At 45.4% G+C, this 26537-nt stretch overlaps 1 protein-coding gene across 2 annotated transcripts in view; it reads left to right on the top strand.

Annotated features, from left to right (window-relative positions):
- Positions 1-26537, top strand: part of PDS5B (PDS5 cohesin associated factor B) — an 802561-nt gene that overhangs the window by 522734 nt on the left and 253290 nt on the right. For both annotated transcript variants that reach the window (XM_085621687.1, XM_085621686.1), the window contains exon 24: positions 15183-15306. In XM_085621687.1, the coding sequence (XP_085477813.1) occupies positions 15183-15306 (124 nt within the window). The remainder of the gene's footprint in view (positions 1-15182; positions 15307-26537) is intronic.

Consider the following 26537-nt stretch of genomic DNA (forward strand, 5'->3'; position numbering starts at 1 on the left):
TCGTCGGTGGCCGGTAGGTCTATCTCGTCGACGCTCAAGATAAAGAAGACCTCGTCGACGTCCAAATTGCCGTCGACGCTGCGCTCGCCGACGACTGTGTCGACGATAACACCGTCGACGAAGACTGTCTCGTCGACATCCACTTCGTCTACGACGGCTCCGTCGACAAAACCTCCATCGACGACGGCTCTGCCGACGGGACCTCAACCTACCATGGTGTCTGTCGACACTTCACCGTCGACGACTATACCGTCGACTGGACCGTCGACGACAGCGGATTCCAACCTAAAAAGTACATACGAACATCTGAAAATCACAAAACGTACGCTGACGCCGGCCCTGACTTCCCCATGTAGGGTCCAGCTCTTGCCTCCAGCACATCTTTTCGAGGAAGAAGATTCTGATGATGGCAGTACGTTTTGAACGGCGACGATCCCATTTCAACTTAACGTTAAATACCAGGACAGTTAAGACTATGTGGATCAAGTGCAGGAAGATCAGGCAGTTTCTCTTGAATAATACCATCTGCCTCCACCTCCCATGGTTTGTTTACCGGCATCTCTGGTTTCTGACCTTCAATTCCTCATTTCGGACTATAAGCAGAGGTTTCCCACTTCTGCAACGTCTCCGCCTCCAGTTGTGTCTCCACCACCAAGACCGCGGCCTCTATTGTGAAGTTTGCAGTCTGAGCCTGTCACATCACCACCTCCGCTTTCTACAGACGATGAGGAGGAGGATCAACATGAAGAAGGGAAACTTCAAGATTCCCAATCTACTCGTGATGAGTGGGACGATTATGTACTCCCCTGTCCAGCTTCCCCAGTGCCCGCTCCAGCTGACTCTCTTCCTGAGGACATTGGGGGATTTCACAACATAGTGGAAAGAGCGGCACAGCGTTTTCAAATACCTATGCCTTCCCACCAGCAGGATTGCTTCCTCTATGATTTTAAAGAGCCTTTTAAGAAATCTGTCACATCTATCCCTATTATAGATTACATATGGGATCAGGGTGTTAAGATAATGCAGAACCCTTCCTCGGTACCTCCATTATTACCTCGTCTGGATAAAAAATACAGGGCTCCAGATACTGCTCCAGCTTGCCTAACCAGCCATCCTAAACCAGACTCAGTAATCACACAAACTGCTCAGCGGAAATCAAAAAATCCTTCCGCTCTGCTGACCGCTCCTCCGGACAAAGAGGGGAAGTTAATATCGGCAAGCGTTTCTCGTCCATGTCTGCATTAACAGTGCGTGCATTCCATTCTTTGGCACTGTTAGGACGCTATAACAGGCAGATGTGGGCAGATATTGCTCCATATCTTGCGGTTTTGCCAGATGACTCGCAGGAAGAAGCAAAAAAGATCTTGCTGGATTTCGCAAACTGGCTGGCACAGCTGTACTACGGCGCCAGGGTTGGTTAAAGGCGACTTCCTTCCGACCAGAGGTACAAACACAAGTTTTGGACATGCCCTACGATGGTCAGCTTCTCTTTGGAACGCACATCGATGAAGCTCGGCAGGGTATAAAAAAGGATACCGACACGGCTAGGGCTTTGGGTACCCTCCAATTCAAGAACCCATCTTTTCGTGGCTCAAGGGGAAGAGGTCAAACATCTGCCAGAGGTGATTACCAGCACCGATCTTCCTTTTCTTCCACTCAGCAATATTGGCCACAATACCAGCAATGTGAATGAATGAATGAATGAATACCTACTTATATAGCGCATGGCTACCCTAGAGCATCCCAGCGCTGTTAAAGACCGAGGACGCTGTCAGGCATTAGAGGATGTTCTTAAACAAGAATGTCTTTAGTTGCTTCCTAAAGGCAGTATGATTTAGTTCATGCCTGATGTTGTCAGGGAGTTTATTCCATTCTTTAGCTGCTAGGACCGAAAGTCGACGGCCACCCATGCGGGCCAGTCTGACCTTTGACACAACCAGCAGATTGCGTTGGTTAGATCTAAGAGATCTGACCGAATGATAGCGCCGAAAGAGAGGATCCAAAATGGATGGGCCAAGGTTGTGAATAGACTTATGTGCCAAACACATAGTCTTAAACACAATCCTTTCATGGACTGGAAGCCAATGTAGCAGTCTGATTGAGGGTTTAGCTGATGAACGTTTAGGGATTTTCATGAGTAGGCGAGCTGCACAATTCTGTACAGCTTGCAAAGTTTTTATTGTAGTAGCAGTGGCCCCCAGATAAATAGCATTTGCATAGTCCAGTCGCGAGAGAACCAGCGACTGTACTAATATGCGTCTGGCTTCAAAAGGGAGCAGGTCTAGGATTTTTTTAAGAACTCTCATGAGCCCATAGCAAGTCGAGGCTACTTTATTAGCCTGATGCTGGAAGTTCAGGGCAGAGTCCAGCCAGACCCCTAGACTTTTTATTTTGGTCTTGGGCTTCGGAGGGGGTCCAAGACACTGCGGCCACCAAGGGTCCAGGTTGATTGGGGCTTTATAGCCCAGCAGCATGATGTCTGTCTTGGCTCCATTCAGCTTCAAACAGGACGAGGTCATCCAATCAAGTACATTGGAGAGACAAGGGGTAAGATTGTTAATCCCCTGATGTGAGGTATCGTCTCTCACCAGGGAAACAACCAGCTGCGTGTCATCGGCGTAGGTGACAAGCTGAATTCCCCAAGGAAGCACCACCTCAGCCAAAGGTCTCATATAGATATTAAACAGAGTAGGGCTGAGGGATGAACCCTGGGGAACGCCGTGACTCAGTTGCAGCTGGCTTGATGCCACCTCATCCTCAAAGACGGAAAAGTATCTATCTGGTAGAAAGGATTGAAGCCATTTAAGAGCCAAACCAGAAATCCCTGCAAGACGAAGCCTATGCAGCAGAAGAGAGTGGTTTACAGTATCAAAGGCTGCGCTGAGGTCCAATAGGACCAGCGCAGCCTCCCGCATCTACAATAGTCCTGGTCGCCTCCACTACCGCCACCAGTGCAGTTTCTGTTCCTTGCTTCGCTCTGAATCCAGTCTGGGATGAATGTAATGTCAACAGCAATCCACCTACACTAAGTCTTCCTTTCGTGGCAATGGAGGTCGACGGAAAGACGCTGCTCGGCGACAATGACTTCCCACTACCGCCGGTCTCCAACTCCTCTCTGCCCTCCAAGGTTGGAGGAAGAATTTCCCACTTTCTAAAAAATTGGAAGCAAATAACGGACAGTTGGGTCCTACAAATAGTTCAATTCGGACATTCAATAGAATTCATTCAAATTCCTCCCCAAACCCCTCCTCAACCTATGCTTCACAAAAATGTACGTGCTCTGCTCCAGGAACTTTCACTTATGCTCCAGAAGGGAGCTATAGAAAGAGTTCCTCTAGGTCAAAGGGGGAAGGGATTTTACTCCCGTTTTTTCCTAATACGCAAAAAGGAGAAGAAATGGAGACCGATATTAGACTTGAGAAATCTCAACAAAATCTTGAAAAAGCAGTCGTTTCGTATGGTTACCATCCAGGAAGTACTACAGCTACTCAATGCGGACGACTACATGGTGTCTTTAGACCTTCAGAATGCCTATTTTCACATCCCGATCCACTGCAACCACAAAACATTTCTGAGATTCGCAGTAGCGGGTAGACATTACCAATTCCGTGTCCTGCCGTTCGGACTCAAATCGGCACCACGCATTTTTACAAAATGCCTTACTCCGGTGGCCGCATATCTCCGACAACAACACCATCAGGTCTTTCCATATCTGGATGACTGGCTCGTCAAAGCACCCTCTCTAGAAGGCGCGTCAAGGTCTTCCGACGCCGGTCTAAGGCTTTTCGATTGTTTTGGGGCTTACTCTCAATCAGGACAAGTCCGTCCTTCAGCCTTCCCAGCATATAACTTTCCTGGGTGCTACTCTCGACACGCTCCAGAAGAAAGCGTTTCCCTCACAAAAGCAAAAAGACAAGCTTCTTTCCTTGGCGCTTCGCATACGATCCAAAAAGTCTCTTACTGTGCGCCTTTTCAAATCCCTGCTCGGTATGATGTCTTCCTGCATTCTACTAGTTCCACACTGTCGCCTTCACATGCGCCCTCTTCAAGAAGCACTTTCAGCTCAATGGGTCCAATGTACGGGGTCATTCGACGAGGTCATCCAGGTGACCCCTCAGATGATAAAGGCTCTCTACGGTGGTGTATTTGCCCTCAGAACCTTTCTCAAGGCTTGCCGTTCTTGCTTTCTACTTCTCCACATACCATCACAACAGATGCGTCCCTGGAAGGTTGGGGAGCTTTCCTCCAAGAACTCCAGATTAGGGGGAAATGGTCCTTTTCCAAAAGGAAACTCCACATAAATCTCCTGGCGCTACGAGCGGTTTATCTCACTCTTCTGGCATTCCTACCACGAATCAGGAATTCTCTAGTGCATGTACGGACCGACAATACCACGACAATGTACTATTTAAACAAGCAGGAAGGGAACTGGTTGCTACTAAACAACATTTCTCTTCGAGCAGAGTATGTTACACAACGTTCTGGCCGACTCTTTGAGCAGACAGCATGTCACGAATGGGAGTTGAATCAGCGGACTCTCAACCGCATATTCTCTCAATGGGGCACCCCTCTTCTGGACCTCTTCGCTACCAAGCAGAACGCCAAACGCCAAAACACTTCGCAAGCTGGCATCCCCAGAAGGGATCTCTAGGGAATGCGTTTTCGATTGCATGGTGCAACGTCTTTGCATACCCTTTTCCACCAATTCCCCTGATTCCCAGGGTTCTCAGGAAATTGAAAGCAGAACCTTGCACGCTCATCCTGATAGCTCCAGCTTGGCCACGCCAACACTGGTTCACGGAGCTTCACCTTCTCTCCCTGGAACCACCGATCCGGTTGAAACAGTTTCCCTCTCTTCTCACTATGAACAACCAACAAGTCCAGAATCCGGATCCAGCATCTCTCAGATTATCAGCTCCTGAGTTCATAGAGTTCCAGGGTCTAGACATACCTCCGGACTGTAGAGCAGTTGTGGCTCGGGCTCGAGCAGATAGTACTAACAAAACATATTCCTTTAAATGGAAGAGGTTCTGTATCTGGTGTAAGTCAAACAAAATACACCCTCTTTCATCCTCTCCAGAGCAAATACTGCCTTACCTTCTTCATCTGGCGAAATCTGGTCTCGCTCATGCCTCCCTTAAAGTCCATCTGGCAGCAATATCCCGTTTCAGGAGATCCTTTGCAGGCCCTTCTCTGTGGTCTCATCGGTTAATCAAACAATTCCTTAAAGGCCTGTTTAGAACATTCCCTCCGGTAAGACTTTACCTCCTTCATGGCAACTCAACACGGTTCTGGCTCAGCTTATGAAACCCCCTTTTGAGCCAATACACAGAGCTGATATTAAGTATCTCTCCTGGAAAGAGCGCTCCTTCTAGCCCTTACTTCGGCGAGTGAGTGAACTACATGCTTTTTCCATTCAACACCCTTTCCTTCAATTCAAACACGACAGGGTTATACTACGCACAAATCCGAAGTTTATCCCTAAGGTTCGGTCAAACTTCCATCTCAATGAGCCTATAGTGTTGCGATCCTTCTTTCCAAATCCTCAAACAGTGGCAGAAAAGACTCTACATTCTTTGGATCTTAAACGCTGCCTGAAATTCTACATTGACAAGACAAAGACATTCCGCAAATCCAACAAACTCTTTGTGGCTTACAGTCGACCTAGGAAAGGTCTCCCACTCACTAAACAAAGTATCTCTCGCTGGATCTCCGCAGCTATTACTTTTTGTCATCAGCAAGCTGGGCAGCCCCTGCTCTCCACAGTTCGTGCCCATTCCACGAGGGCAATCTCTACTTCAATGGCACTTTTTACAGGTTTGCCCATCGCGGACATTTGCAGAGCGGCAACATGGAAGACGCCGCATACATTTACCAAGCATTACTGCCTGGATACGGAACTCATGAAAGATGCTGCAGTGGGTCAAGCGGTGCTCCGTCATCTATTTCATTGGAGGTGAGCCCTTCCTTTCATCCCACCATCCTTTCTTCTATACGCACATTTCTCTATTGTGTTTTATTGCTATGCTATTTCATTGCTTTTGGTACTTCCTATTTTCACGTTGATATGTTATCTGGTGAATTCATATATACTTAACTTTTCGAAATGTGCTTATCATTGCTCACTACTATGATTCAGGCATGTGAATCTATGAAAGATACCCTAATACTGGATAAGGAATGCGTTACTTACCTGTAACTGCGGTTATCCAGTATTTGTATCTTTCATAGATTCACATGCAACCACCCACCTCCCCTGGAAGGACTCTCTTGGGTCTCTCAATGATACAACTACTTAGCACTGTGCTTACAAAAATCTGAGGGACTAGAGCTCCTTCCAGGAAGGTTCTAGAGGGTGGTGATAGCTGATTAGCTCCTCTCCAAAGTTTTGCCCTTTTTTACAAAAGGACTTGGATATGTTACTACGGTGAGGCCCTTGGCCTATTACGCTATATGTCTAGTGAGACATTACTTTATTTATGTACCGGGGACTCCCATCCCGACGACGGGGAATGATTCAGGCATGTGAATCTATGAAAGATACCAATACTGGATAACCGCAGTTACAGGTAAGTAACGCATTCCTTCTCCTCCAAAATCACGAAGCTACAAATGATTAGCCAACCCAGAACACAACACAACTCTCTCAGGAATCGCGGTAGCAAGACGTACCCTTTTGCTCGGTCACTCGTACTTGTCCACAGTAAGAATTGGCAGTCACTGTCATAGTTTAAAATATTTATTTTAACCATCGAGCTCTATAATGCAGTATAAGAGCCACTACCAGCAGGAAAATGCATAAACTCAGAACAATTAGCATTGTTACAATTCCATAGAATATGAAGGGGGATGTCATTATATAAAGACAGTGGAAAATGGACTATAAGGCCTAACCGCCCTCCCCTTGACTGGAAGAAGTTTATTATATAAAAGATCTCTGGGCTTTGTCAGCAGACCCCATACCTTAAAGCCAAGATGGAAGGGTTACATCATAGGAACAGCATAGCTCTTCTCCATGGAAAGGGCTCTCTCCAAGTGTGTGTAAAAACAAGATGCATCCCCGTAATATCAAAGCACGAGTCTCCAGCAGTGCAGCTGTGTTTAGCATGTTTTGTCTAGGTGCTAGGGACTGACCAGAACAGAATAACAAGGGGCATTGTATATCAACCTTGCACATCGTGTTCAGACTAAACTCTAAGACCTAGCAAAGAACGTGAAAAACAGACAGTTATCATGTGAAAGGCATAAATTGAGTCTTGCAAAATAAAGAGCATGTAGTAATGTGCGCAAAAGCAGCATAATGGCAGTAAAGCTCATGCTAACTTAGCAATGTCGACAATGACCCTAAAGGCCATATAACAATGTGTGCTCCCTTCGAGCCTCTTCACAACTGTCCTCTCAGGCTCCTTACTCTGAAGACTGCCTTTCTTGTCATCTCCTCTGCTTGCAGGGTGAGTGAGCTTCAGGCTCTTACTTCTCAGCCCCCTTTCTTCTCTGTGCATCCGGACAAAGTGGGGCTTAGGATGAGACCTTCCTTCCTTCCTAAAGTAGTTACTCCCTTTCACATACGACAACTATCACTCTGCCCACCTTTTTCCCACCTCCGCACCATAACAAGGAGGAGGAGAGACTCCACCGTCTGGACCCAAAACATGTGCTGTCCTTCTACCTTGACTGTACTAAAGATTTCCGAGTGGACGATCAACTTTTCGTTGGCTTTGTGGGTGCCAAGAAAGCTCAGGCTGTCCAAAAGCGTACCATCTCAAGATGGGTTGTCCTTTGTATAAAGATTTGTTATGCTTTTGTGCTACGGCAGCAACTACTGCTTTGCCACCTGGAGTCTCACTTATTGACATCTGCCAGGCGGCCATGTGGGCTTCTATGCACATGTTCATCAGACATCACTGCTTGGTAGTCAAGTCTGGAAGGATAGCTACTTCGCCCGTTCTGTCCTCCAGGACTTTCTGGTGTGAACTTGGTTCGCAGATCCTCATCTGGGGATGGTATTGCTGGGGTGTCTATTCTAAGGTAAGGAATCTATAACTGTCTCTTTCAGATGAACAATTTACTTACCTTCGGTAACGATGTATTTGTAGGAGACATAGGGTAATTATAGATAACTTACCACACCACCCATCCTCCCTGCTCTGCTAAGTGATATCTAGGGATAGGGACTCCCTTACAGGGCCCTTGTTTTGGGCCACTAGTGATCAGTGTATTTCATGGCTCTGCGCTTCCTGCGTGGAAAGTCATGTCAGAACTGATGCCACTGCGCAGGGGTGGCGTGTAAGTAGGCACCGCGACGTCATCCCTGCGACCACGACACCGCTGACGGACGCGGAGTCGACCGACGCCACCTACCAACATGTAGGGGTACTGCTAAGAGAAAAAATTCTTCGGATCCAGTCTGACGCCTGGGGGTAATTCTAAGGTAAGGAACCTATAACTAACTTATGTCTCTTACAGATACATTGTTACCGAACGTAAGTAACTTGTTCTTCAATATGCTCCTGTTTGTGTCCTTCAAGCCACGCACTCACTACAGTATATTTCAGGGGGGCATAAATAGTAGCACCTTACCCCCAAAATAATCAAACGGGTAGACTTGTTGTAACCTTCACTCTAAATAGTCTCATGAAAAATTCACCGTCTTACAAACACTTGTGAATATCATCACAAATGTTAGGTGCATCGTTTCCATTAGCCATATTATCTGACAGGGAATGCACTCCCTGGTAGTTAATGACCAGGGTGGAGCATGGGACTTAGCTTCACCTTCAGCACTCTGGCTCCACCTTGGTCAATAACTACCTGGGAATGTCCTCCTTGGATAATATCACTTAAATATCTTCCTAACTAGCTTGTTCTATAAAGAGCAATAGAAATGGTATTTTGTTTTAGTTAGAGAGATCAGTTTAAACCAATATTCACATTGGAAACCAATCATTAGGTCTCGGCTCGAACGCTGCGCTTGCGCAGTCTCGATCCGAGATTTAATGACTTGGAGAAGAGGGGCTTGAACCCGCCCCTCTTCTCCCCTGTTCTCCATTGGCTGGCCTCTTCAATGCTGGCCAGCCATTGGAGAAGAGGTCCCGTCACTCCGATCATGCCCCGTCCTTTTCGGATCGGGGGGCGTGTTTTTTGCAGAAAGTCTAATTATCTCCTCCAGCCAATGGCTGGAGGAGATAACAGCAAAACACGCCCCCGAATCCGAAAAGGACGCTGCGTTTCTCCGAGGCATTTCTGCTCCGCCTCGGAGAAAGGCGGTGGTGTTCCTGGCGTCCTCTCCCCCTGCTGTTGGCTCCCGCGTTTGGCTGCTGCTCTGTGGTTCAGCTCTCGTGCGCCCTGGCCCCTTCCACGCTTAATGTTGGTAATTAATGCTCGCTTATCCTGTACCACAGCCGCACCGAAATATTTAAAGCCGTTTTCTACATTCTGCGTACATACATTTGTATTTTACTGAGCTCAACTTTGCTTCAATAGGCATCTGAAAATGGAAAGAATAGCTTCTAAACTCCGGCTCTTGTCTGCCCCTCGTTTGAGGTGATGAAGGGCAAGGAACTGTCTTAAAACAATAATTTTCGAGTTTCTCCGAGCCATAAAGCACAGACAGCACTTCATTTAACTGCTCCCTTGAAGAAGGACACGAGAAATGTGCGCATAATGAGCCCGGAGCCTGGAATTTGAATAACCAAAATAAGGCTCCGCGGATCTGTGCTTTATCGCGGCACTCGCTGTCCCCGTTCCACTACTGTATTTTACAATGCAAAGGCAGGATTCGCCGTAAATCTGTCCCCTCTTCTCTATATAATAGCTGTTCCTTCAAAAAATGCAGGTGCGCCTCAGAAATCCGCGGTCGCGAAAAATGAAATACGTCAAAATATAACATTGCCAGGGACACAGGCACAGGAGCACACACACACACACACACAGACACGCACACACTTCTAGTAATACTAAAGAACGCTCCCTATTGATCCATTTTTAAAGATATCTGTACGGAACACATGAAAGTACAACATGAAAATAAACAGTGATCGGCAGTCAATTAAATTAACATAAACAAGTACTACTGAGTACTTACCTGCTGTCAGCAAGTAAGTACTCGAATAGATCAAAATACAAGGGTTGACTGGCGGATCATAGGGGTGATAACCTTGAACATTTACTAAAACGTTGACATAGACTATATCTGTGAGTGAATCTGCGAACCTTTCCCTTCTCCCAATGAAGGGCCAGTGAGGACAATAGTTATAGTGTGCCACATGGTGAACTGCGAATGGCTTCTAGGTGCTATGCAGCTCTTATAACAGCATGGCTCATCTGTTATATATTGACTGACAATTAATTTCTCCGTGGATGGAACACCAGCTTCTCCACACACTGTGAAGGCTTCTCAGCCCTCTGCACTGGTTCACTCACACCAGTGTCAGGGATGCCAGTCCCACTGAGATCTGTTGAAGCCTGGGGTCACTCAGCCCACGGTACCCTGGCCTCAATGACGTGCATTAGGGGCAAGGACTCCTAACTCGGCTTGAATTTAGGTCTTATGGTTCAAAAAGGCAGCAGCATGGTCAGAACAAGCATTTACAATGCAATGGTCTCTGCATTGGTAAAGTTAGAGCTATTGGCATTGCTCATGACATTATTTTTGTTTGTTTTTGTTTTTAAAACATTTAAAGAAACGGCATTGTCATGAGCAATGCCAATAGCTCTAACTTTACCAATGCCGAGACCATTGCATTGTAAATGCTTGTTTTTATAGCTGCTATGATCGAGGTATTGGATTTTCTTTAATCTTGACCCTATTGCCAATGTTATTCTATTGGGCTGCAGTCAATTTGGCTCTGGTATCTTGCACACTTGTTGGGTCTTTCTGCAAGAATGTTTCCTCTGGCAAGGGATTCAGAACTGTTTGTTATACGGGTGATGGACTTCTGGATCTTGCCCTAGTGTTAGTCTAGTCCTGCCTAATGGGCTTAAAAACTCAATGGGTTGAAGCCTTTGGTATCTCTCGGACTGCCTAGACTTTAATGGTTCTTATCTCACTGTTTTTGCTGTGTGGCAGCCACTCAAGAAAAGAAACTCCCACTGTGTCCAACAGCTTTACAAGTTCCCTGTTGGAACTAAAATTGTTGGTTAAAAATTATTTGTGGCTTGAAATTATGAATTTGCAGAAGTGTTATGTATTACAAAGATGGTTCAAACTGTCCTGAGATCAAGACATCATTCAAATGTGTGGACAGAAACTTTCCTCACCATGGAAATGTGAAGAAAGACTCGGACCCTTTCTGGCCCTTCTGGGACTGGAAAGAGGTATATCAACTAGGGGTGGGCGGAATTTGCGAAAGTGACTTTCGCAAATTATCGCAAAAATGTTAAAAAATCTCTGCAAACACGCGGAAATATCGCGAAGATGCAGAAGTTTTTTTCCCGCCCGTTCGCGGTATTTTCTGCGTGGTCGCGGCTCGCCAACTTACCCATGCGGTTGCTCGCGGGTGCGGCCATCTTGTTTTCACTCTTCTCGCGGTGGATGATCGCGAGAAGAAAGACGTGATCGCGCGACCAATGACATTACTGCGGGCGCGAACTGTCGCGAGACAGCGCAAATGGCTACCAACAATCCAACATCTCGTGGAGAACACGACCGGATCGGGAAAACTTGTCGGCGAACGCGGGGATTCAGGTAAGGCGATCGCATGCGCGCAAAAATGTATCATTTTACAGCGCGAGCAAGAAACAAATTATCGCTAAGCTGCGGAATGCGGAAATTTTGACATTTTCGCGCTCTCTGCGGAACGCGGAAATGTCAAATTATCGCAATTTCCACGAGCGGAACGGAAATTTAGCCCAGGCCTAATATCAACATCCTGTAAATAAAGACAGTTAGGGGATGGGGCATGCTCAGTAGCTCATAGACAGCCAGTGTTGCTTCACATCGACACAGGTGACTCGGATCTTAGTTTCTTTAGACTGCTGGGGAACAGCGATCTCATGGTTCCTGTATAATTTCAGTGCCTTGTGTCACCCTCCACTCAGATTCCATTGTCAGTTTGTCCTTGGGCCGGTCTCCCTGGGATCAGGTCGGCTCCTTCTGGCAGGTACAGTTCAGCTCCTCATGCAAGCTCATGTCACAGCAACTAGGTTTTAAACATCCTATGAGACTGAGGGCTTGATTACGATCTTGGCGGACAGGGTTACTCCATCACAAACGTGATGGATATCCCGTCTGCTAAATTACAATTCCATTATATCCTATGGAACGTGTAATATGATGGACTGGATATCCGTCACGTTTGTGACAGAGTATCCCATTTGCCAAGATTGGAATCAGGCCCTTAGTCCATGTTTGGGTGAAGAGAGGCAACCTGGCAGAGGTGTGTTGCTGTAGGCCATACGTTTACCCTCTTCTGATGCACAATGATCTGGAAGGTCTGAAAGATTTTGAGTTACTGGTTTAAAGGGGGCTATGTTTTTCCTACTCTGTTAGCAAGGGCTGGAATTCGGAGCCAAACAGACAACTGTATTTTTCATAACCCAACTCAGTTCTTTAATTTTGAACATTTCCCCTTTCCGTTTGTGTCCTTTGTGTTCTCAGGCTCTGTAGCAAGCAATCCTAGGTCAGATCAGTTTGGACTAGTTTTTTTGATTCCATTTCTGTACAGGTCATCTATGCCTCCATGACCAGCAGCAGCTCAGGAAGAAGTAAAAGACTGGTTTCACTTGAGCAGGGAAACTGGCAAGAAACATCTTCCCACATAACCGGAAGAATGTTTTTAGGGAGGGGTTGTTAGAATAGAGTATGTGGAACCTGGCATGTGAACATTAGACAATATCAACCTGATGGAAGGAAAGACACTGTTTTATGCAGCACTCATCTTGTCCTAATGACAAATGTCTAATGTCCTAAGTATTCACCCTCTGCTGTGTGCTTAAACTATTAAACTACTACCACCAACTCCTTGCTTGATACGACTCAGTTTGGTTTTCGGGCTGAACACAGCACCGAATTGGCACTGATCAAATCAACTGAGGAGGTCAGGAAAGCATTAGATCAGGGAGGTGCTGCCATACTTATTCTACTTGACCTTTCGGCCGCTTTTGATACGGTCCATCACACGGTTTTGATGGACCGTTTATCTTCGGCCGGCGTAACAGGCAAGGCTTGGGATCTTCTTGAGTCGTTTCTGACCAATAGAACTCAAGACAGTAGATCTAGGCAGAAATAGATCAAGACCTTTTGCTCTTCCCTGCGGTGTTCCACAGGGGTCCTCTCTCAGCCCTACCCTGTTTAATGTGTATGTCGTTCCGCTGGCCGCCTTGATCAGATCGTTCGGATTCCAGCTGACTTTATACGCGGATGATACACAAATTGTTTTATCCATTAGAAAGGGGGCTGAGGCTGAGATTGGATCCAGTTGCCATAATTGTATGCATTGGATTTCAGCCTGGATGGCATCTAATTGTTTGAAACTTAATGCTGACAAAACGGAGGTGATCATTTTTGGAAACAATATCAACCTTTGGACTTCAAACTGGTGGCCGTCAGCAATGGGTCAACCCCCCCACCTGTGGCCAGAGCTAAGAATCTAGGAGTCATTATTGATTCTAAACTCTCTTTTAGTGACCAAATTAGTAGGGTTGCCTCTTCCTGCTTTTTTATCCTAAGAACTCTTAGGAAGATCAAGTTCCTCCTCCCTGAAGATAGCCTGAAGACAGTAGTCACGGCTTTCATTCTATCTAGACTGGACTACTGTAACAGTCTGTCAACATTCAGGAGAGACATTTGGCTAGACTCCAAATTGTGCAGAATGCGGCAGCCAGGTTGATTACGGGGACACCCAGATTTGTCTCCGTAAGGATGGGTCTTAGGACACTCCACTGGCTGCCTGTTAAACAACGAATCCAGTTTAAAGAATTGTGCATTGTCTTTAAGGCACTAAATGGAGTCAGTCCTGATTTCCTGAAACATGCCTTTCAATGGTATGTACCCGGAAGAGATTTACGCTCGGCCCAGGCTAACTTAGTCATCCTCCCCCGATTTAATAAAGTCAACTGGGTAGGTAGGAGTTTGTCATTGTGCCGCCAAGGCTTGGAATGGCTTGCCATTTAAGCTTAGGAACATCACAGAGCTCTTTTCCTTTAGGAAAGAATTAAAGACCTGGTTATTCATATACATTTTCCTTGTCAGCAGTATTTTCAGCTTCTCTTAGGTGGTTAGCATACAGCGCAAGGACACCTCTGGGTAACAGAGCGCTATAGAAGTCTTTTTAACATAACATAACAACTGCCTATTGCCACATAGACTGGGATGATGGAGTAACAGCACTCTCTCAGAATGGGGGTACACTTTTGTGGCCCCCTGATATCAGACCACAGTTTTAATGTTGAGCAAAATGGCTGTCCAGCTCTGTTGAAGAAAAACAGAAGCATATCCAAAAGTGTTTAAGGTCACAGTGACACTGCTTCCCAAAGTAATTCAGCGAAGTATTGCCCTGACGTTGATGGTACATTTAGCAGCATCAGACTGTAAACTAACAAAGTGAATAATCCACCATCCACTGTTGAACTTTGACATGATCAAGCTGTTCTTGTCTACTTTGAATTTTTTTTTACTGTTGGTCTCAGATGCAATTCTTTTGTATCTCTGGGGAGAACTAAGTAAACACTAAAGATTTCTGTCAAGCGTGGAGGGAAAGAACATTAAAAAGTTTTGCGTGATCTGCAGTTATTGAGGAGGCATTCTCAGTATAGTGGGTTTTTGTGACTACAGGTGTAACATAATTACTCTAGGTAAACCTAAATACTGTAATTATGCACTTACCCATTTAGATTCTATTAGTGTGACACATGCTTCTCTTGGAAATATTTGTGAAAAGAATGTTCCCAAAGGTTCGTTCTTTTTAAGCAGTCATGCAGGAAGCGCTAAAGTATGGGTTGAGATTAAACTTTTAAGTGGCAGGTATGATGCACTAAATGTAACTTTGGATTCTCATATTAAATTCCTTCAGAAATTCTATCACTGAACCATTCCAATTACCAAATGAAATCTCTTTCATTGGCACATATGTTCTCTTCATAATCTGAATTTATTGCTCATCCAAATATCTGCTACTGAGTTTTGGGATCTTGAGGTTAATCTAGGCCTTCTTTCTTTCACCCCTCCTGCATTTCTTTTGCAGTAAACCAGATATGTCACGACTGAGGCTTGCTGCTGGAAGTGCTATTGTGAAGTTAGCACAGGAACCGTGTTACCATGAAATCATTACGCTTGATCAGTATCAGCTATGTGCACTTGTTATTAATGTAAGTTTAATGTTGTATTTTTATTTGCCCTTTTTCAGTAAGATGTCAATTGTATTTGCTAGATCACTTAATGCCAGTGAACTGTTTACAGCAAACATACAATACATTGATTTTTTTTAAAGTTTGATTTTACCACAGCTTTTCATGTCTTTAATTGTTGGAATCATATATGCATTTATCAGATTGCTACCTTCATTTGGGGACCGGAAGCAGCAATGCTTTTGAAATCCCCAGAAAGCACACTGGTGATGTGCTTCCCACCAGATCAATTGAGAATGCAGCATCTTCATGAATCCATGTAAAAGTCCACACTCAGGAGAGCTTTGTTGCTGAAGACTTACAAATCAAAGAGAACGCCTTTTCTGCTGGCAACCAAAACCGTACCCTTTTTGGAGGAAGCATAGATCAAGGGACTACTGTACATGTGGCTACTCAACACCATCTTTGCAGAATGCATTTTCGTTGTTTACTTCCGTTTAACCTGTACCATTAAGCATTTGAGCTAATCTGTGTATTAAAACTGAATTCTGATAAATACTTCTTATTGCAGATTCCTCCCCTTTCGAATATTCCCCAGGCATCGCACTGAATCCAGAAACTTTTCAGCAGTACCTCTGCGGGCCAGTAGATGGTATTTGCGGCTCCTCAACACTGTGGTTTTGCTTGGGAAGTGACGTGTGAAACCGTATATAGGCGCCACTTCACGCAGGCTGATGTCAGTTCCTTTCTTCCTGTGCCTCCAGACTCTGGTCCGGCTCTACCTTTTGAATATTCGCAATACCCTTACAGTCTCAAATCGTTTGAAAATCTAGTATACAAGGAAAATGTAATTTCGCAGTGCTACAGGGTTTACACCTTGTAGGAACTGTTGCAAGCAAATTTCTGTGGCAGATCTTTATCAGGTTTGCCTGTGGTGCCTTTTGCTGGACAGACTTCAAGGCCTGCAGTGACTGCGCCTTAATAAACCTCAATGCTGTCTGGGACCTAAGTCGTCCAGCATCGAGAAACTCCATGCTGTGACCAATGGAAGTTGAAGGGAATATCCCATTCTCAAAGTAATTCCCGTGGCCGAACATAGCCTCGGTTGAAGTTTTTGGGTAAGTCAGAAAAAAAACAGTCTAATCTGGATTCCACCCTTCTCGCCACTCTCGAACTCCAGAGAAGGCGCAAGGGCATCAACATGCCTCGCTGTCTTGCTTCTGAAACCGTTCCCCTTCAGAGCTGATTCTGTTGTTCAGAAGCAACCTGAAATTCTGGGGCTGTTGGCGATGCAGCCGCAAATCAAACAATTCTCTGAAGCCATGTTGCGGCTCTTTGGCACAATACCAAAAAGCGTGAAGCCTTACGGCTAGAGCAGTCGACCTTGGAGCTGGGGAGCTAAGTTCGAGCCTCGGTAACGACACTCAACATCCTGTGATTCTGGGCAAATCACTTAATCTCCCCGTGCCTACCAAAAATGAATGTGTCCGTCTGTAATGCAACTGGTACTCATATAAAGCGCTCTGATACCTTCGGGTCAAGTTTGTGCTATATAAAACTATGGAAAAAAAATACCAGCTTCCTCTGGCATACTTTCGGGTAAATTACCCCAAGCATACACTGATGACAATTGATATGAGGGCCTTCAAAATCCCAGTGGCCTGGACTTCTTTCCAGACATTAGGCTGATTTTGCCTCTGAGGCCTTCTACTGAAGAAAGTGTCTTCTTCACCATGGTCATATGAAGGGCAGTCGAGGATCTTGTACTCCAGATATGAAGACTAAGGGCTTGACTGAAGTGCTTCAGCCTGTGCAAAAAACATACTAATCCCCTGCTTTCGTTTAATGAAGCTCTCACAGAAGCTCTCACAGACAGCTTTCTCATGGTTTGGCTAAAACCCTGTTCTGGTTTTCAGTAAAAAGACAGATAGCATGACTGCACTGTTCAACCACAGGTGATCTGGAGTTTTGACTCTGCACCACACGCCTGAACACCTAGCCTTGCAGGACCTAATGAACCAGGTCAACCCTTTGGTCGGAGTCAAAGCTCATCAAAAGGTGTGGGAAGCATGTGTTTTTTTTGGCAAGTTTGGCACTACGTTCTGTTAATGCCAGCTGCCCCTAGGTCGTTATACTCACTCCCTTTCGGGACTCCGTCGCACAAGTTTTACCTGATGTCGCTGAGAACTTGTGCCCAGTCCTGACACAGGCTATCCATGGCAGTGACTAGTCTGAATTTACCATTTGCTGTGAATTGGCCCTAGACAGGGCATTTCAAGTGTAGCCAGCAGGAAGCATGCCTGAATGATGTCCATGGGCTTTTCTAGCAATGTTTAGTACAGGCTAATATGCCTTTCGATGACTCGTCTTTTTAGTGAGAAGGCAGATTCAGCCCTTGAGTCTTTTCAGGATAGCAGGCCATGGCATGATCCTATGGCCTGTCTGCCCTTCCACATCAGCTGCACCAACAGTTTTGCCCCCTCCATGGCTATGGTTGGGGCTTCCATTAATGCCATTAAGTCGAGCTTGCTCTGCAAATCCAACAGCATTTTCTAGGCCGCGGTCCCTACATGCCACATGTACAACAGGGGCAGCATAAATAGCAATCTCCCACCCCTCCCACTGCCACATGGCTTGCCCTTCGAGGCACACAGATAACCTTTTGGAGTCAGGATCCAATATTTTTCCAGGATGGCAGCAATAACTAAGTACAAGTGGATCCTACAAATTGTCCCACTGGATTATGCCCTGCCATTTCTTTTCATGCCACTGCACCTTCCACCATCCCCAGAATGGCTGAAGGAGGATCACTTATCCCTCTTGCAACCAGAAGTGCAGCGCCTTCCGCACAAAGGAGCCAAGAGAGGGTGCCGGCATCAGAAGGTAGCTGTGTTTGTTACTCCCACCAGTTTCTAGTGCTGAAGGACAAAGGCCTTCTTCCTATTCTTGACCTCCGCCCTCTCAATGCCTTTCTTCGGAAGGACATATTCAAGATGCTCACCCTGTCCCAGCACTTATCTGCCCTTGCCTCTGGAGCCTAGATGATAGTGTTGGACCTGCTGAATGCTTATTTCCACATCTCCGTCCTGCAGACCCACAGGCTCTATCTGTAGTTCACTGTGGGGCAAGAACATTTTCAGTTTGTTTTGCTCTCTTTTAGCCTCACCGGTGCCCCTCACTTGTTTCACGGAATTGATGCCGGGGGTTGCAGCACATCTTCAGAGGACAGGGGTTCCAGTCTTCCCCTTACCGTGACAGCTGGTTGTTGAAGGTGGGATCACCCAAGGCAGACTACTTAAACCTCTTAACATAGTTTGGGTTCACTATCAATGTGCCGAAGTCACAATTTGTCTCCTTCACGGACGCTGCCCTTCATCAGAGCCATTCTGAACATGGTGCACTTTTGTACTCCCCTATCGGGACGGACAGTCCCAGGACATTCGGGCTATGAGCCAGAGGTTCCAGCCTCTAACCTGAATTAGCTCAGAAGCTGCTGGGACTGATAGCAGGCTTGATCAACAGGATGCGGGAGGCTAGGTAGCATGTGCAGGCTCTGCTGTGAGATCTGAAGTCCCAATGGCACAGCATCAGGGGTACCTCTCTCGCCACGTCCAGTTTCAGACGAGACTGCAAATAACCTGCAGTTGCTGGACTGTAATTGGGTCAGAGGTAGTCCCCTTTCCCTACCCTACAGAGAGATACAAGTGGTGAGAGAAGTGTTGCTTCTGGGGTAGGGCTGATACTTGGGATAGGTGATCAGAGGCATCTGGTCTCAGGCAGTATTCTGGCTCCAAATCAGCTGTATGAATGTGTGGGCCATCCGCTTGCTGTTGAAGGATTTACTACCATCCATCAAAGGGAGACTAGTGCTGATGATGCTCAAGGACCACACCACAGTCATGTGGTATTTTAACAAACAGGAAGGTTTGGGTTTGGTACCCTGTGCCAGGGGAGGGACTATGCCTCTAGCCATGGCTAAAACACAAGGGGATTTTCCTGGTTACACCACCTGGCACGATTTTTCAAATGCCAAGGTAGACAAACATGGCCATCAATGCCTAGAGGATACTGAGGTTACAATCGGAGGTGGCTCATGGTCACTTCTGTGAATGGAGAGAAGCTTGGCACAATCTTTTTGCCACCGCCAAGAAAGGGCAATGTCCGCACTTCTGCGCTTTAGAGTTTCCAAGGCCTGTCTCTCTCTCTCCCTCTCCCGCTCCCTCTCCCTGGCACTAGCTTAGACATGGAGAGAGTGGCAACCAGAACTTCCGGTCATGAGCATCTGTCCTCTGATCAGGCTGCTGCTTTATGGAGATTTTCTGTTGCACCATCTGTGCAGGGTCCCGGACCTGCGCAGTCTTCACTTCCATGCTTGGAGAGTGAATGGCAGATGGAATGTAGATGGGATCTCGACAGCCAGGCGTTCCTGAACAAAATCTGTATAAGTTTGCCGTTGGGGCTAGTTTGTGGTTTGGTCCGGTACTCGACTTATTGACCCACTTCAGGCCAGACTATCTGAGGTGTTCCTTTTTGTGTTGTCCCTAGCCAAGCCAAGACTTGCTTTGGTCACAGTTAAGGAATACCTGTCTTCTCTTATGGCCTTTTTGCTGTCGCCGTATCGGGCCTCTTTCTTTAAATCTCTGTTATGATGCATTTTTATTTAAAGGTTTCCAACATTTGTTTCCACACTGTGCCTTTATCATGCCCTCGTGGGATTGTACTTAGTCTTCGCCATTCTAATGTGTACTCCTCTAGAACCACTATACAGCTGTCCATTACGGATTCTTTTCCTCAAGACAGTGCCTTCTCCAACTTTACACTACTTACTTTCTGGAAAAGATGGTCCTGAGAACCTGAGCATCTTTTTTTCTTATGAAATTGGTGGCTCCTTTTCATGTCTGGCAAATCATCAACCCTCCGACGTTCTTCAACACACTTCATCCCTCTAAAGAGAAGGAGAGACTCCATCAGCTGGATCCTAAAAACGGCTCTTGGATTTTACTTCGATCATACCAGGGAACTGTTACACTGCTGCTGCTCTGCCTGAGTGTCTGTGTGAGCGAATGTTGGTGAATGGAATGTTCGTTTGTATGAGTGTTAGTTTGTGATGGGCTGAGCAGCAGTGAGGCTGCTCCTGGTGGGGCTCTCTCCCTTGTAACATCCTACTTAATAAATCAAAGTGAAGATACAACCTGGAATGGACATTACTTTTATTACAACATATTTTGGCGACAATTTGGAAAAGAACCTACGTGTTCCACCTGATGGACTACTGAAATTCGCATCTTGAAGAAACTCCAAGGTAAAGAACCTCTTAAAACTACAAGATACGGATTTAAAGCATACTGGCACCCCTGAGCCCCACCAGTGACCTCTACATTGGTCGCCCCAACCTTACTGTGCCAGTTCCTGCTATACTTTCCTGCTCCCTCTCCTGCTCCTTTGGGACAGTGGTCCCTGTCCTGCCACTTTGGGACAGCGTTTCCAGAAGTGCAGTTTCCCAGAAGAGTGACCTGTTTCTGCATCTTTCTGCTTCCTCAGTGATCTACTTTACCCCGCTGTTCCAGCTTCTGGCTACACCCAGTCATGCCAGATTCAATCCAGCTGCGTGCCACCACTTACTATTTTCTTGCCTTATTGCCAGCCTCACGTGCCGCCACTTTGAGAAACACACCAGCTCTACTGACTCTGTTTTCCCGTTTTAACTCACTGGCACCCCAGAGCAATCGAAATCAACACACCTGATGTTTTACTATGTTTATTTAATATGGGGAGGACTTTTGCTGGTGTCCTGTACATATGCCATGAGTACTTTCTCTACTTTTGCCCCTGCGTGTATTCTTTAGTTTTGATGTGCTACTGCCTCTGCCATGGCAGTTTAACCGCTGCTTTACATTTAAAACCTGCCTCGAGCTGACTTGCAGAGCGTGGGCAGCCTTACCTACATGGTAGAGTTTTGCGACATCTCCATGGATCCCCGCACGTTAATCTTTTCGTCGCTGTCTATTGCTGCTTCCAGACGCCTGCATGTCAACACGTGCCGTGAGCCATCCGGCTCAGCGTCAGGAACGTGCCGTCATCTTGCGTTTGGGGGCACCACCTATACCCTTGAGACGCGCTGTTCCTGTTTCCCAGTGTTCTTTGCCAGCCACGTTTTTGTGCCTTAATAAAGTTATCGTGAGGCTGAAGAAGTGTCCCACACAGTCAGCGTTCCTCCCTCGGCGCGTGTTTTTTGGATTTCAAGGACATCGGATCAGTGCGGTGGATTCAAGTGCTTCACTGCAGGTACTGTTTTCCTTCTGCCCCTCCTGCAATAGTCTGTGATTCAAGCCTTCTATGCCAAACTATCTTGGAAGATGTTAGGCATCGCGAGGATCTGCTGTTTCTCTATGGACAGTCTGGCATTGCGTCGGGGGCGCTTGCAATTTATGGAACTATACATAATGGAACTCCTTTTTTTTATTTATTTCTCAATTGTTTTCCATTTGGGGCAGTCAAAGTATTGGATTTTCATTTCTCTACGGTGACAGATTGTTATCCTCTGAGTCAGTTTACCTTGTATGCTCTGGTTTCTTTTTCCCGTGGAGCAACAAATAACATTGGACAAGAGGACGTGGTCAACCTGTTTTGGTTCACATGCAGATCGTCTGTAGGTAGCATTTTCTTCTTTTTGTTCTGGTCCACCAAAGAGACTGCAGCATTGTTACAATGTCAGCAGGAGAGTCTTCACGCTGCGAGTTTGCTTCAAAGATTATGCGTGCTTTATAATTTATTTTTTTCTATTCTGTTGTTTCCCATGTTGCTGAATTTTTGTTTTTTTTGCTGTGCTTACCTGCTATTTTCCTTCCTCCTTGTTTTTTTTGGTCATATGCAATGCTTGCTACCTATCAATGTGTTACTGTCTGCCATGTATGCTGCGTACTTGCTTTCATGACGTTTTTGTTCACTCCGAGTTCATTTTTGCTGCCTTGGGTTTTACATGCTATTCTACATTTTGCTAAGTTTGCTACCAAGTACGCCATTGGTTACAGGGTTTATCGTGATTAATGTCATGCGTTTTTGGATACTTCTGCTCCTGGTATTGCTGTCTCCCAATTTACGTGGTTATGGGTTAGTGTGGTAAAAGCACCTATTGTTATACAGATGTTTTGGTTCTTTGTGGAGTCCCTTTTCCACACATCACAGCCCAGCGTTTGTTTGGGTGGAGTTTAAGGTTGGTAATCGCAGTGATTTTTACGTGTTCCATGTAGAGTGTTCTTCTACACCTCACACCCCACCTTATGTTAGTGGGAGTTCCTTACATTTTAAGTCAATTGTTGTGTGCCCGATAGGTTACGTGTAGATTGTTCTCTACACATCACACCCTAACTTTAGGTTGGGGGAAGAGTTTTGTGTGCCTACTTTATGTGCATTTACTTATGTGAATTCCAGGTTGCTTCTTGCTTTCGTCTGTATGGCACTTTTACTCCCATGGACGTCAAGGTTTCCTTTGCTAGATTTGTACTTTTCCCTCGCACGTCCGGGTTTGCGTTGGGAGTCCTTTTGGTTCTGTGTGGAGTCACTTCCACACATCACACCCCAATTTTTTGTTGGTATAAGTTCTGCTATTACTGTGCTTGTTACTATGTTCTGTGTGGATATTTTCCACAACTGCTTACTGTATTTTATTATTGGTTAGTTTTCTTTCCCACTTTTATTGTAGGTTCTCTTGTGCTTCTCGTGTTTGCCTTGCCAGCTTGCACGATCCAGGTACTTGGGTTGGTCTGTAGCCTGTGGTGTGGGAGTGTTTGGGTTGTTTTTGCGATAGAAAGGAGGATGGTGTGCATGAGTCTTTGTACTTGTGTTATGTTTCTCCCTTCTTTCTTCATCTTCTCTGCATGAATGTTCCATCTTTAATTTTTCATGCTATGCTTCAGAAAGTTGTCATCCTTTGTATTTTTTGCAATGTTTCTAATGCCTTTTGAGAATTCCTTCTTTTCCATTACAAAGAAAGGGGATGTCTTATACTGCTGCTGCTCAGCCTGAGTGTCTGTGTGAGAGAATGTTGGTGAATGGCATGTTCGTGTGTGTGTGTGTCAGTTGGTGATGGGATGAGCAGAAGTGAGGCTGCTCCTAGTGGGGCTCTCTCCCTTGTAACATCCTACTTAATAAATCAACTTGAAGATGCAACCTGGACTGGACATTACTTTTATTACAACAGGAACATTGTTTGGACCGTGAGCTATTTTTGGGATTTGCTGGAGCGAAGAAGGGCATCAGCAGAGCAGAAGAGGATCATCTCACGATGGATCACGCTCTGCATTCAAATCTGCTACGCATTGGCCAAGAAGCAACCTCGCAAGGTATGCAGGCTCGTCCCACCAGAGCCAAAGTAGCTACCACTCAGTTGATAAATGAAGCGCCTATCCTGGATATGTTTCAGGCTTCTAGGTGGTCGTCACTCCATACATTCACAAAGCATTGCAGTCTGGATAGCCAAGTGTGTTGAGATGGGCATTTGGTCCGCTTGGTCCTACAGGGCACTTTTTGGTTTGAGCCACTTAACAGACCCACTTCCTGAGAGGTACTGCTTTGGTAACTATTTAAAAGTTGAGGAATCTGTGGTTAGAAGGCTCTATCAGAAGAACAGGTTACTTAAATGCAATAATGCTATTCCTGGTAGGTACTCTTATCAAACTGCAGAATCCTCACCGATCCTCCCTGTTCTGTGAACTTTACTCTTTTCCACCTAAAGATGTCTCAAATATATAGATCTGCACATTGATCAAAGCAAATTTCCTGCTTCACTCTGTATTTGGGGATGCGGACAGCTTAGAAAGCAACTGATGTCTTCTGGCGCAAGTGGCCTGTCACTTCTGGAGCAGAACAATGTTGGTGCGGAGCCGTACAACATCACCTACTTGTGCACAGAATACTGCAGAAAAGTTTCTGGATCCAGTTTGATACCTGGAGAATATTCAAAATGTGAGCAATCTGCGGTTAGAGTATCTGCAAGACGGAGCGTTACCGAAGAATATAATTGGTTTGTATTTTTTAGCATACACTGGAGTTTAAGGTACATTTATATGGGTGTGGGCAGCTTTCCTACTAGCATTCTTCATACACCAAGTTAATGTTGTCTTGAATTTGCTGGTAGCTGAATGTGACCCATCTCATCCTAAAGATTTTGCTGCACATTTGAGACTTGTCATTTTCTTCTTTTTTTATCATTTTTCTGCGCTGATGGCCGTTATGGCAATTCATTTTGTGTGCAACACGGCAATAGCTGTATTTAATTGTTCTATATTGTACCTTAGAATTTTTGAAAAATATCTTTCAAAATTTTATAATTCTGCCCTAGAACTCATTTATTGAGTCAATTCTTTCTTATTTCACTGTATTTTGGTTTTGCTCTTTCAGACTTTATCTTGGGACACATTGCTTCATGAAATTGGGGTTAACCGCATCCCTGATTCGGAGTTGTAATGTTTTAGGGTACCGCGCCCACAGTACTAACACAATAAATTATTTGTGTGAGAAGTCACAGGATTTAGGGGCCTCCAGGTGTGCCAGCCCCAACTCATAATCGAGGAATTTCTGAACTGTTGGGCCTATGACGGGATACTGCAAGCTGATACTTCTGGCAGCTGCTGTCAAAATTCACTGTCAGAGATTATAGGTGATGCACACAGCCTAGAGAGTGGTAGAACCCCAAAAGGTGACAGGCTTTCCTTTGACTTTTATCAGGAATATGCCGATATATTAGCTCCACACTTGATGGGCATGGATGAATCTAGAAAGAAGGGCTTCCTACCCTCCACACTTTATTTTCGCCCTGGAAGGACCAGGCAAAATGTGATTCATATAGGGTATTGTCGCTAATTAACAATTGTAATAAAGTTCTGACTGAATCATAGCAAATAGACTGCTCCCTTTGCTGCAGGAGTTGGTCTCCACCAGACTGATCTAGCTCTATCCCTGGCCCTTCTACATTTCACAATCTTAGCAGACTATTTTTTGTCATGAACCAGCTACAGCTTGAACGGAGTGCAGTGGCTGTTTTCTTAGATGCTGCAAAAGCATTCATTTTGTTAGAGTGGTCATTATTTACCATTCTGGGAAGACTGAGGCTAGGGAAAGGTATGATAATGTGGATTTTGATATTATACACACAACAGACCAGTCACTCTTTCTCCTATTTGGCTCTGCAAGTGTGAAACCTGCTCCCTGTAGACCTCCGTATGGTGAGCATTGAGTCACCTTTTAGGAAAAATCTTAAAACCGTCTATTTGCTTTGGCTTGAATGGTGTTCCCTTAGCCTTGTAGCGCTGGGACATTATCCTGAAGTATGTGCATGCTTTACAGATGTATTTCATTCATTTTTAAGTCCTGTGACCCTTTAGGAGCTAGCACTTAGCACACTGTCAGACCAATGGCTTTGATGAGGTTTATCCATCTGGCATTCACTGAATGCAGGAGTAAAGGTAGAACAGGAGGTAGCACAAATGGTAACAAAGGTAAACAAGAACCGAGGGAAGTAACCTAACATTAGAGGCATGGGGTGCAATCCAGTGATGAACTTGGCGAGAGCCATTTAACATAAGTTGTCAAGCTTCATCTTGATAAAAACTGACTCTCTCTGATTCCCTTTGTGTTTGTGTAGGGCAGCTGCCATGAGCTTTCCCTACATAGTCTACAATCTCCCTCATGGACTCGGGTGTGTCTGTATAAATTTCAGATGTCCTTGCACAGATGCCCCTTCCCTGGCTTGCCACTTCTTGCTGATCCTGTTTGCCATTGCAGTGAAGCTTCTTGCAAGAATGCTCAGGCAGCACCTTGCAGCTCAAGGACCACAAATCAGATTGTGTGAATAAATATATGTCAGATAGTCTACTCTATCAGAGATCCAGAGACAAAAACCCATTATTAAATAAATCATTTGATTTGGTGGCTCTCAGGGAATTAAAATCAGCTAGAGAAAAGCGCTCCTATTTCCACTAACGGGAGGCACTAAGGAACAAAACACCAAATTCATGTTAAGATGATGATCCTCTGCTATTAAATATTTTGGTAATACAACATGGGACGTGCAACAGGTCTTTAGTGACAATTAAGAGGTTACACATGTTAATACATAAGTTTGCCTCCCTTTAACATATGCAGGCAAAATTGCCTTAATGAAAATGGCGGTTTTACCTACACCACTTTATCTTCTTGTCAATATTCCATCCCCACTGACAGTTTTTCTACCCTGAAAAGCCTCCTGATTAAGC

Source organism: Triturus cristatus, chromosome 8 (genome assembly GCF_964204655.1).
Source record: "Triturus cristatus chromosome 8, aTriCri1.1, whole genome shotgun sequence".
NCBI lineage: Eukaryota > Metazoa > Chordata > Amphibia > Caudata > Salamandridae > Triturus > Triturus cristatus.